This window comes from Metopolophium dirhodum, chromosome 7 (assembly GCF_019925205.1).
Source record: "Metopolophium dirhodum isolate CAU chromosome 7, ASM1992520v1, whole genome shotgun sequence".
In the NCBI taxonomy this organism is placed as follows: Eukaryota; Metazoa; Arthropoda; class Insecta; order Hemiptera; family Aphididae; genus Metopolophium; species Metopolophium dirhodum.
The window spans coordinates 7,042,949-7,056,150 of NC_083566.1; the positions used below are offsets into that span (position 1 = coordinate 7,042,949).

At 27.7% G+C, this 13,202-nt stretch overlaps 2 protein-coding genes across 2 annotated transcripts; one reads left to right on the forward strand and one right to left on the reverse strand.

The window, feature by feature from the left end:
* Nucleotides 1-2,837: 2,837 nt before the first annotated feature.
* On the reverse strand, nt 2,838-5,754 carry LOC132949371 (uncharacterized). The gene is made up of 3 exons (XM_061020229.1): nt 5,633-5,754; nt 5,270-5,566; nt 2,838-4,208 (listed from the first exon to the last, which is right to left on the reverse strand). Exons 1-3 carry the CDS (start codon nt 5,737-5,739, stop codon nt 3,329-3,331), a joined length of 1,284 nt encoding a protein of 427 aa, XP_060876212.1. The 5' UTR covers nt 5,740-5,754; the 3' UTR covers nt 2,838-3,328.
* LOC132948254 (uncharacterized) lies at nt 4,317-5,154 on the forward strand (the record flags this gene model as incomplete). The annotated part of the gene is made up of 2 exons (XM_061018657.1): nt 4,317-4,344; nt 4,427-5,154. Coding segments are annotated over exons 1-2 (756 nt in total), but the record flags the coding sequence as incomplete, so codon positions are not given.
* Nucleotides 5,755-13,202: the final 7,448 nt, after the last annotated feature.

Consider the following 13,202-nt stretch of genomic DNA (forward strand, 5'->3'; position numbering starts at 1 on the left):
TGTATAGAAAATGAAAATATAGACAATCAATCAAATTTTCATGTTTTTACAGTTATTCGTTTTTTTTTAACTACGACAAAATAAGAAAATCGCTACATGATAAATCGAGGAAATATCTAATGTGTTAAAAATATAAACTTCAAATGATCATAAGGTTTAATTTATTACGTTAAAATTTGTATCCAACAACTACTTAAAACTCCCGTATCATCTTTGTTATATCCAATATCCGTATCAAATTATGCGGGGTTTTTCAGTAATTTTTAGTCAATTTTAATTGAATATAAACATATAACCTAACCTATTGAATATTATTGAAAATATATAAATATGAAATATTTCATGTAACGGTCTACTAAATATATTAAAATAATTAATTATTGGTCAGTTATTTTTGTTATTTATCTTCTACATTGAAATCAATATTGTAAACTTATTGTAAACTCCTTAATCCCACTACACGTTTTCCTAAATTTAACATCTGATACTTATCAGTATTCTTAACTTCATGGAATGACGCGACGTTGACTTACCGGTTAGTAGATAGGTTCGTAGGTACTCTATCCCTCATGAGTCATAACCGACTACACCTAGGCACCTACATAAGGACTAGGTATATGAATTTAATTTTACTAAAACAAATTGTATATTATAAAATAATGAGGCTTATGAGTTATGTCATAAGCAAATGGAATGCATAGGTATAATAAGGTCCTATTTATCATTACATGAATTACATTGACTAATCTCGATTATATTATGTTTTAAATGTCAATGCTATAAGAATATTTACTCTTAATTTATCTATTTATTCCACACACGAATAACACACGACCCCACCTCACATTATACTATCCAAAGTTGTTTTATTCATCAATGACAGTATACTTTAATACAATATAATGTATTATATAAGCCATGGAAGTAAGGTTTTATGTAGGTACAAACATTAATTTTATTGAGTTATTACTTATTTGTCATTTCAGCACATTCTTTTATATACAAAACTTTTTTAGGTTCATTGAAAATAAAATAATGATTTCATATTCAATAGTTGAGGATGAGCAATCAGCATACAAGTTGTCGTACTACTGTAAAAAATTTAAAGTATAGAGATAAAAATGATTAAAAAATGTTGTTACTTGTTGCCTACGGGTAACTCCGATTTCAATCGAATTGATATTTATATATTTTATATGTTGCTTACTATTGTTATTTGACTCCTAAAACATTTACGTAAACACTCGTAAAAAAATTGCTCGTGTACCAACATGGCAATATACAGGATGCATTTTAATTAAAATTCGAAGGAGTTGTTTCTGGGTCGTCAAAATATGCTTACGTACTTATTAAGAATAATAGTCCTTAATTTTGATACAAATCATAATAAAACATACAACGTAAGTAATATTTAATCTAGTACTTATAATTTATTACAATCAGACTATTTTATAAGTTATAAAATATAAATAGATAAAATATATTAACAACTATAATTTATATGGACTAGATATTATTTTAAGTGTAAAATGTTAAATTATTAGTCAAAAACTACTCGTTCGAATTTTATTTAGATGCTTCGAAATTTTCAATAAATCTCTGGTTAATTCCAGGAGAGTTGATTATCATTTGAAAAAAAAAGTAGTTGTTATCGCAACAAGTTACTCATTAAATGGTTTAAAAAATGTGAGTATTAGAAAATTCAATTATTTTACACATATTTTTTTGTATATATTTTCGTATTTAAAAATTCGAAATTTGATTAAATTAATCACTCAACGAACAAATGGACTCACTGTGCACTCAGAATTATTGATGAATCATCCGGTATATTATTCCGGTAAATTATTTCTAAGTCAAATGTTATAAATATTATAATAAACAATCAGTAAACTGTTAAAAGTCTTCTGCTGAATTCCGGAAAATTATAATTTGTTGAACCGAGTCTTAAACATACAAATTTGTATTGTAGCGCATTAATGAGTTCATGACAACAATATATTTAATTGAATAAAGTATCTAGTGTAGCACAATTCATTATACATGTAGGTTATCAGTTTTTCGTCAATGTGTAGGTACTCACTCTGAAAGTCGTAACCTTATATTATATAGAAAGGTTTTTTAAAATCTCGATTTCGAATATTGGTCGTTATTTTTATGGATAGCGAAAGAGAAATAAAATATAATTCTCACAATAGTTGTGGCTGTAATAATGGTATAAACATTTTGTAGTTTTATTAAAGGATGTAAAAAGTAAAACATTACCTAATCTATTCGTCTTAAAATCAAAGTAATAAAAACTATTATAATTCACCGAATGCACCATCTTTTATTAATTGTTATTATTATAAATGGAATAATAGCGATGTTTATTTATATATTTATTTCATTTTACAGGCCGGGGCCCAAAACAATATGAAGACAAGTATATAAAGATATTTACAATGACTTAATAATAAGTAACAATATAATAATAACTAAATGTAAAACAATTTAAGTAATGATAGTAAATACAATAGTTTAAAGCAAATATAAATAAAATGCAATAAGGGTAAGCTCACACGGACCACTTTAGAACCACGCTACGACCGCAAAACGGTGGTCGCTCGTGGTTGATATTTTAAAAACATATAAAATAATATGAAAAATGTAATTGAACTCAGACGGACCACTTTCTGCCGTCAGTTTCGACTTCAGTCGCATCGTGTCGACTGTATCACCCACGAAATTGTGGTCGTCGGTGGTTGAGCGTAACACACATGCTGCGACACGTCAACCACTTTCCAACCACTTGCCACCAGCACACAAATTTTATCATTATTATTTTATATTTATAGAAATATCATTGCTATCTTTATATCATTGTTATCTTTATTTTGTATCATGTAATCTATACATATATTATTATCATTATTATTTTATGACTAGTGTTATGATATTTATTTTGTCGATTGGTTGAGTTGGTTTTTTAGTTGTTGTTCAGTAGTTCACGTGTTCTGTGTTCAATACGAGATAAATTATGAGCGAACAAAGTGAAAACGACGACGCATTTGACACAGAATTGTTTATTGAAGAATTGCATAATTTACCATGTATTTGGGATTATACTTCAAATAGTTATAGTAATCGTATTACAAAAGCTAAAGCTTGGGAGTCTCTTTGTCTTAAATTTTATAATGATTTTGAAGCGAAGAATCAAAAAGACAAAAATAACTGCGGTAAGAACTATTTATTTAATAAATATAATATAATATATAATATAATATTACACATTATTAATACTAGATACTTATTACTCAATACAAATCACATATTATTTATTTCTATATTACATTGTATACTGCCAATGTAATTCACCCTCTGGACTTATAAAATAGTCGGCAAATTTATCTCTGACTAAATTCACTGACCTGCCTACACGATATTCTTCGTTATTTTCAAATGGTATAAAATCCGGTGTCATTAGAGTATCTTCGTAGTTATAACCATCTTGCTTTCGTACTATATTATGTAATACAACACATGCTTTAACAATATCTTCTGCGAAGTCAACTGCCACATTGAGTGGTCTATGGAGTATTCGCCATTTATTCGCTAGAATTCCAAACGAACATTCGACGTATCTGCGTGCTCTGGAAAGTCTATAGTTGAACACACGTTTTTTTTCCGATATCTGCCTTCCACTATATGGCCGTAACATATGTTCATTTAACCCAAAAGCTTCATCACCGATAAATACGTAAGGTAAGCGATTTCCATCCATGCTGATTATTTCGGGATCAGGTAGATCTAATTCATTTTTTTTCATTTTTTTATATAAACTGCTATCCTTCCATATTGTTGAATCGGACGTTTTACCATAAGCTCCAATATCAACATATGTGAATAAGTAATTTGAATCGCAAACTGCAAGTAATACGATTGAAAAAAAATGTTTATAATTCCAGTACAAGGACCCACTATTTGGTGGGTGAATGATACGTATATGCTTTCCATCCACGGCTCCAAGGCAGTTGGGAAAGTTAGCTCTTGATTTAAATTGTTGTGCGATATCTTGCCATTTTTCTTTGTTTGGTTTTGATAAATGAATAGGTTGTAATTTAAACCATATCTGACGGCACACATCTCTGACAATTTCACTAGCAGTTGTAGAACCACATTTATATGTATAGTGGAGCTCTTTAAAAGAACATCCGGTTGCCAAATATCTGTAACAATATTTAGGTATCGCTGATTAGGTTAACACTAAATAAATAATTAGTATTTAGTTATTAAATTCCCAAAACAATCCGTGTATTGAGTATAGATTATCTTTTATGAACTTTTTTTTTCAAATCATTCACAGTGAAAACTATTTCTATTATTTTTTATAATTATTGAAATAATATTATTTTTTAATTTAACTTATTATTTAAAATTTTATTAGCTGTCATACTTCAAAGAAAATGGAGAAGTTTAAGAGATTCATACAACAGAGAATTAAAAAAAAATAAAGAAGTAAAGAGTGGATCCGGTGCTTCTAAGCACAGAAAATATTTATACTTTGATAATTTATCTTTTTTAAAACCTATATCTGAGAGAAGAGAAACATCAAGTTCGATTGACGATACTCATCAAAATGAAGGTGAGCAACTCATAACAGATAACTGTTATGATAAAAGTCAAAACGTGACTAAAAAAAGGAAGACGACAAAAAACACAGATAAGGAGACTGAGCTAATTACAAACTTATCACACCGTTTGTCAGAACGTATGAGCAAAGAAAATGAAGCGTTGAATAATATTGATAGTGATAAGCATTTTTTACTGTCATTATACGATCGTTTCAAAGCCATTGATAATAATATAAAATTTCAAGCCCAAATTGAGATTATGAATGTAATACAAAAATATAGTCAACCTAATCATCAAAATTATAATTATGAGTCCTTTGGTAGACGTTTTGAAAATGTATCAGCTCAAGTATATAACACCGACTATGAATCAAGACAGTATCCGATGTATTCACATACACAATATCCTAGCCATATTGAACCTTCTTCATTTCGAGCACCTACAAGAGTGAATGTACCAGACATATCGCCAAATAGCATTCAATCAATGACTTCCACAGAAAGCATTACAACCCATGCCACCGATGATGATAACGATTCAATTTTATCAAATATTTTCAATTAATGTTACGATATATAATATTATTTAATGTAATATATATGTATAATAAATATATTAAAAACTACAATAAATAAGTTTAATAAATATTATATACCTTATAGTAAGTGCGAGACGTTCGTCAGCTGGTATGCTTTTTCTCATGGTTGTGTCTGTTCGTTTTATAATATCCGTTAACTCACATAATAAATAATCAAATGAATTTTTACTCATTCTAAAATAATTTAAAAATTTATCATCATACATTCTTAATGAATTATATAGCAAATTAAATTGACTTTCATTTTTATTTTCAATAATAGGATGGACCCAAAATTGTCTCTTCTTACGACGCCGCATTTTCCGCTGTAATAAAAGTAATAATAGTGCTTCCTCTTCAAAGTCCATTTTTACACTAAAATATAGTATATAATATATACAGTAAAATGTTTACATTGTAAAATACAAATAAAGAACGTACGTCATATTTGTGGTTACGGTGTGGTTATATTGACGTCGGTTCGGACTTCTAACGACCACAAAAAAGTTGTTCAAAAGTGGTCGATTTCGCCGACAGTACAACCACATTATAACCACAAAAAATCGTTCACGAGTGGTCCGTGTGAGCTTACCCTATGGAAACTTGGCTCAAATAAGGAAAAGAAGGGGTCGTTATTGACGATGCGCATAAGGCCGTGCGCAGACTTCAATTTCTGGTCGAGCCTGGGAAATCATAGTGCCCTGATACTTGGACAGTGCCCCTATTTTTTTTAACATATCACCATACGCATGTTGATGTATTAACCAATTAATGTCTATATAGTACTATAATTATTGTATTTGTATATAACATTTTTATTAGATTAATAGAATGTGTGTAGCAGTACACACAAATATTTTTGATTTTATTATACTTTAACGACAAATAAAATTGCCATGATCTTCACGAACATATTATTATAATAAAATATATACGCACATTTTAACATGCCCCTAAAATGTTTCAGGTCGAGCCTTGACGTTTATGGCACAAGGCGAATAATTGGAGAGTTGAGAAAACTCGAACCTCAATAACTCAAAAACCTCGATAACTCGAATTCATTTCTGGTCTCTTGAAGTGTTTTTAAGTTGTGTTTCTCAACTAGAAAAATACATAAGTCGAATTTATTTTTATTTCCCTGCAGATTTGAGTTATTGACACTCGATTGTGTTAGATTTGTACTACATTGAATAAACATCAATACACGTGTACATCGCTCAAAACCACCACTCTACAGTTAAAAATGAAAAATCTTATTTATTTATAATATGTATTTATTTAAAATATAATTTTTAATTCAACCACCCTACTTTACACATTGTCAGTTATAAAATTAAATTAAGTTAAATTAACTTAACGTTCGATATAAAAACAAGTTCTCGTTTTGGTATAGTGATTATCACCTATTATCAGTTAATATTTAAACGGTTATACCTAACTAATTGTGTACATGAATGTTTTTTGAGGTACTAAAATTATTCATGGAGCAATAATTAGTATAACTTTACATAATTAAATACGATCAATTCAATGAAATGTATTTGTATATTATATGAGTTTCTTGACGAAAATATTATATTTAAGCAGTCTTCTATGGCAATATAAACATCTTTTTTTTTTTAAAGTACCACTCTTTTTTACTGTAGGCTGCCACTGCCTACGTTTCTCAACTTGTGGTACGTGTAAGGAAATCTCCCTTTATATACATAAAAAAAAGAATGGCCAATGGATCACTATTCATATTAAATATTATTTGGTGTATTTTATATTAATAATAATATAAATAATAATTACAAACTATATTTCATTTTCTTTTTGCGCATTAAATTCACCTAGGAGTGACTGGCTTAATATGACATACCATTTTGTAAATGGTAATTGGTATAACGAATTGTATTATTAATTAGTGCCGGAAAATATTTCTACATATTTGTACTAATACTATGCACACGTTTCTCCAGCCAAATAATAAATGTATTATGTTACAAAGAATTGAGTTCACTTTTTATGTGAATTATGGAACTATGTATCTGGGTGCTCGGATAAAATTACATACCTACCAGCTACCTACACTGTTTGTATAAGTAACTATAAAGAAAATTAATAAATTATATAATTTTAACTACCTATGTAATATTTTAACTATAAGAACATCTTAATACCAAATATATAGTCACATAGTTTGACAAAGCTTAATAAAAGTATACTGTTACTATGTCATTTTGCCCGAGATAGTATATAAGTTTTATTTATGTTTCTTAATACAAAATGACTAGTACTAGACTTATTTATAACAAAACTATAGTAGCTATAGCTTACTTTTCTTTTATGCAACTTAAGATTAACAATCTTAAAAAAAATGTAGTATCTAAAAATAAATATTCAGATTGATGAAAAAAAAAATCTATACCACACAAAATACAAGTTTGTTTTAAAGTACAAGCATATGGAGCTAACGTAATAATATATAATCATGCATTTGGGTTTATAAGTCATGTAATTGAAGACTATTTGGATCTTAAATATCAGTATTTCTTAACGAAACATCAAAGTGTCATATTGGCATATTGCCCTAATATGTAATATTTAGCCAGTCTCCCCTATATATTGACATAACTTTGTAGTTATAAAATAAAATTAAGTTCGATACATTTAATATAACGTGTACATTTTTTATAAGAAAAAACCCAGTTTATTTGTTCAAGAGGTATATGAACGTTTTTAAACTGTGTAGGATGGGACACGGATATAAAAAAAGGTTGAGGACCGCTGCTGTAGGCCGTTTAGGAGATTATTTTTTTTAATCAATGCAGCTAAATTCTAAATCAAAATTTGAATGAGCTTTACCTGTAAGTACTAAATAATAGTATGACATAAGACATAAAATATATGAAATATTTAGTCTTGTAGCCTGAACGGAAAATAGTGTGTTGGTATATTAACTGGTTATGATTCGGGGATGGTTGAAAATTAATTGTTTATCTATACAGTAGTCACTCGATAATTCGAACCTCGATAATTCGAAAAACTCCATAAATCGAACTAAACGCTAAGTCCCCTGAGAAAACCTCTATAATTAGAAAAAAATACATGTATTCCGGTCCCCTCGATAATTCGAAATGTCTGTCGGTGAGACACACTCTACAATTCGAATTTTTTTTTCACGAATCTCTATAATTCGAATTTCTTTAAACACGATTATATGTACGTTCATATTATGTACATATAAGGATTATGATAGTTAAATATTATCATAGTTTAATGTTATCGTATCTTACCTACCTAATCTATACCAAAATAAACCTCTGCTATGGGTAAACCGTTATTGAAAATGAACAAACGAAATCAGTCGTAGCGAACGTAATCAGTCGGAATATGGGGTCCCGTAAAAGTGTACAAGTGTTTGTCGATAGCCGACAAACAAAAAGTGATCGCAGCAGTTGAAGCAGGTGAAAAAAAAAAAGATGTTGCTCTACGTTTTGGTATACCAGCTTCTACGCTTTCAACAATACTAAAACAAAAGGGCCATCTTACAACATTAACACCTTATTCATCACGGATCAGACAGAAAAAATGTGAGTACCCCGATCTGGAAGAATGTCTTATGGCTTGGTTTACTTAAAGTAGGCAAAATAATATTCCAATATCAGGACCTATTTTAAAAGAAAAATCTAAGTTGTTTGCTACCAACTTAGGTATCACAAATTTTCAAGCTAGTGAGGGTTGGTTAGAAAAATTTAAAAAATAAATGTAAAATATAATAATATGTATGTATAATAAATAAATATCTATTAATAGTTTTAAAATATACATTGTAATAATATTTATAATAAGTAAATGTAAAAATAAACGTAATACATACATACATTATGTACAATTTTCTACCTCTCTTTAATTCGAATTAATTTTTTTTCCCTCGATAATTCGAACACTCGGTAAATCGAAAACCTCTATAAATCGAATTTTTAACTCGGTCCCCTGAATTTTGAATTATCGAGTGACTACTGTATAATATTAATAATAATGTTTTTGAATTATTTTGAACAATTTGTTTGAAAGGTATTCCAAGTATAATGTATGAATATTTTAATTTCAATGTATACAAATATAATATGATATAAGTTAAAAAATAGCTAACTACATCAGGATATTATGTTTATTTTAAATATTAAATGATTATTTTCCGGATATAAAAAATGGTGTAAAATGGTTGTATACTGTAATTTCCCTAAAGAAATTCAAACAATTGAAATTCTAGTCGAGAAACTCTTTGGAATTTCACAGTATTTTCCAGAAAACTGAGAAAATTAGCTACCTCGCAAATATAAAATGTTCCCAGGTTCGATTCCTGTACCGTGTAAAAAACATTTTCCATTATTTTGGATTATTAATAATTACTCAAGATTTAGTTTATATTAAGTTTTATTACCCACTTAGTTTGTAAAACAATGTATTATTGTTGATTTTAACAAAACATGCAACCTACATTCAATGGAACATTTAGAATCAACAATTATTCACCTTAATGATTAACACGTTTATTATTAGCGTCTCGAATTTGAGTCAACCCATAATTGAACAGCAAGTAAGACCTTCATTTCTATTCAAACAATTCAAAGATTCAATTTAGCATCGTTTTGTTTATGATAAGTACGGGTTCTTAGGAATATCTAGTACCTATTTGTAATCGATAATTTATTTTTTTTCTACGCGATATAAGCAGTGATTTTTCAGATTTTTGTGTCTTTTTGGTAGGTTTATGATATTTGTATTATTAATGGCATGATGACTACTGATGAGTATTAAACAACAGTTACTCAACGTACGTTTTCGGAGTATTAAACAATTACGAAATAAAAACGAATATTATATTACTATACATGGTCGTCATCATACATATTTTATAACTTTATAGTATTCCACTATTATAGCATAAATATGTACATAAATAGGCTTGAAACACAATATCTATTAATTAGTGTGCGATTAATATTTACGATATTACGCATTTAATTACGATTTAATATTAATATAATTGTTTTTATCCAAAGGCTACGTCAAAAGAGGACCAAGATTCTAAAAATGGTCAGTCTCGAACGAAATCCTACGATGAAGCCGTTATTATTGAAAATTCTCCCCTAGCAATCGTCTCAACTGCGATATCGCAATTTATTTCTAATTTAAATTCTTTAATTGGTCCACTAATTTCACTTTTAACTGAGGTTTTACATAAACGCTTATCTCCATTACCTATATTATATTATTAATATTATCATATATATATTTGAATAGTAATGTCAGACAAATGTTTGCAATAAACTTAAATGTTTAAAGTCAGATAACAATTAATCCCTATTGGGCACATTGATCATGAAAATGAAAATCGATTACTTTTTATTTGGTTTAATTATAATACTTAAACGGTAAGAATATTCTAGTAAGCAAATTATTAGTACTACACAAGCAATACAAAAGTTACGCATTACAATTATTTAATTTCCTTTCTTGAATTTAACTCTTAAAGCTACATAATAGTGTTAGGTGTATCCGACATTTTAGCCATTAGTACAAAATGATTAAAAATGAAAATAAAAGCTCAACAATTGTATAAATATTAATAATAAGTTATTATTATTATTATTATTATTAATAACCATCATATGCATTCATGTCTCAGTGCATATCTTGCAACTTATAAAGGTTACACCGTCTTACAAAAATATAAAATTATTTCAAAAGAAAAAACATCTAAAAGTTACGTTAAATAATTTTATTTTAAAAATGTCTCCTGCAGATATACCACAAACCAAGCTCCCGGGGGTCATATACAATTCAACAATAAATCATATTATACAGAATCATTCAAAGACAACTAAAGTAATTACTTTAATCCGTTTATAATATTTTATCTCAATTCGTTTCAGATTTAAATTCAAACAGTACCTAGTCCGCTAATTTCTCTTCAATTGACACTCAAAAGTTTTTAAAACGCTTTTGGCTAAATACGCATTATTTCTCCTCAATTCTTATACATAAACACGTTATAATTTACATAAAAAGTTCATATTATAATTATATTATATTTTTATTTTATTTAACTAGATACCGTTAAATAATTTAATAATTTTACCAACCAATCATCTATACCTCGATATCCACCTAACCTAGGGATCACTGGTAATGTATACGCAATACTATAAGTCTGTAACCATTGATCCGTTATTAGGTAACTTTCGAAAGAAGAAACTGATATTTAAGAAATTAAAAATATATCTGTAAGTTGTGAGTAAACACAACGTTTGCAAAAAAATATGACGCATTTGTTGACGCAAAAATCAAAAATTCTATTATATTGACTAACCACCTGAGTGATTGGTTTTATAAATTGGAAATATAAAACATACAATACCTCTGTTTTACACTCTATTAATAAATGTGTATTTATATTAGCAACACTGTTTCAAAAAATTATATAATAATATTATGTAGTTAATTCATTATTCATAAATTCACGAAAAAGTTATATATATGATTTCCTTAAACACAGAGTAGCTTAAAAATATCTATTATGTTTATGTTAATCTATTGTTGGTCAATTTTATAAGGAATAATCGTGACCATAAGTCATTAAAAATGGCACAATATATTCAGGGTGAACGACAACAAAAGATGAGTGTTGGCCGATAGCTATAACCTATAAGCTATTATAATAATATAATAATATTGTGAGGCAAAGATGTTTTTTTCGCATTTGTATGCGTTTAATTTAATTATTATATCTTCGATTTATCTCGTATTATTTAGATATTTTAAGTCATAAAAAAAAGTTCAATATTCTACAGTAAAATATGAAAACAGAATAATAATATTTTAAAGATTAATATAAAGATATTGGAAAGTAATTATTTTTTTAGACAGTGAGATTAAATTCCTGAATTAATTGATGATTGAAAATATAAGTTATCACTTATGACTTATGAATTTGATTTCCTTTTATTACTGAAGCAGTGTCTTACAATGTGTATGATGCTAATATACATACTGGGATTAAAAATTATTACGTGATCTTAAATATTTCCAAAAAAAAAAAAAAAATAATAAAATAATAGAAAAATAACGAAAAACAACAAGAAAAACAACTAAAAACGTTTATTTTTATATAAATTACCAATTTCGTCAAAATTCAAACTTGAATAATATTCATTATTGTCTATAAAAATAGTGCATTTGTCTTTTTGAGATTTTTAGGTTTCTATAAAAACTTACGAGGAATCTTGTATTTAATTTTTAAGCCTAATAAGCTATTAAAATTGAAAGTTTTGTAATTATTATGAACTACAAAATTAGTTGCAAATATTTTCATGACTATGACGATTTTTTTCTAAATAGTAAATTTGAACCCCAATAAAAAAATTTGGACCCATGAATTTTAGATATTTTTAAACATTTAAATTAACTGTTTAAACAGTCATTTACTGCTGTAAGGAAAAATTATTTGCGATTTTGTGTTAAGTTGTCAAGCTTTTTGGCCGTGCATAAATATATAATATTTGTAGAAAAAACTAAACAAACAATTTTAAATGCATATTAATAACTTAAAATTTGTCTAAAAATTTTGAAAATTACATTGTGTATAAGGTAATAATAAGGTCATTTAAGCAAAAATTATAGTGAAGTTTCAAATTTCAAATTTCGACAATCAATAGCTTTTGAGTTACAACAAAATAAAAAAAATCGTTTGATGAGAAATCGTTGTTTTATGCATGGGTTTTCAATTTCGTCCAAAGTTTAACTTCAGACGACATTAAGAGATTCACACCTCCCCCCCACACAAAGTATCACCTAGATCCAATTTTCTACTAGTGACTACCCTCGAAACTGAAAATTAAATTATTTTTACTGTTGCAAAATGTGACAACAGATATACACAAAAAAAAACCCACGTCGTCGTAATAGGTACGTCAAAATATGTCAATATTGTAATTTGTATTATTATATTAATATGCCCATT

Coding starts and splice junctions, on each gene's coding strand:
- LOC132949371 (XM_061020229.1), bottom strand. CDS start 5,739: ATGTGGTTGTACTGTCGGCGAAATCGACCACTTTTGAACAACTTTTTT. Junction 5,567..5,632: donor ACCGTAACCACAAATATGAC/GTACGTTCTTTA, acceptor ACTATATTTTAG/TGTAAAAATGGACTTTGAAG. Junction 4,209..5,269: donor CGTCTCGCACTTACTATAAG/GTATATAATATT, acceptor ATATTGTTACAG/ATATTTGGCAACCGGATGTT.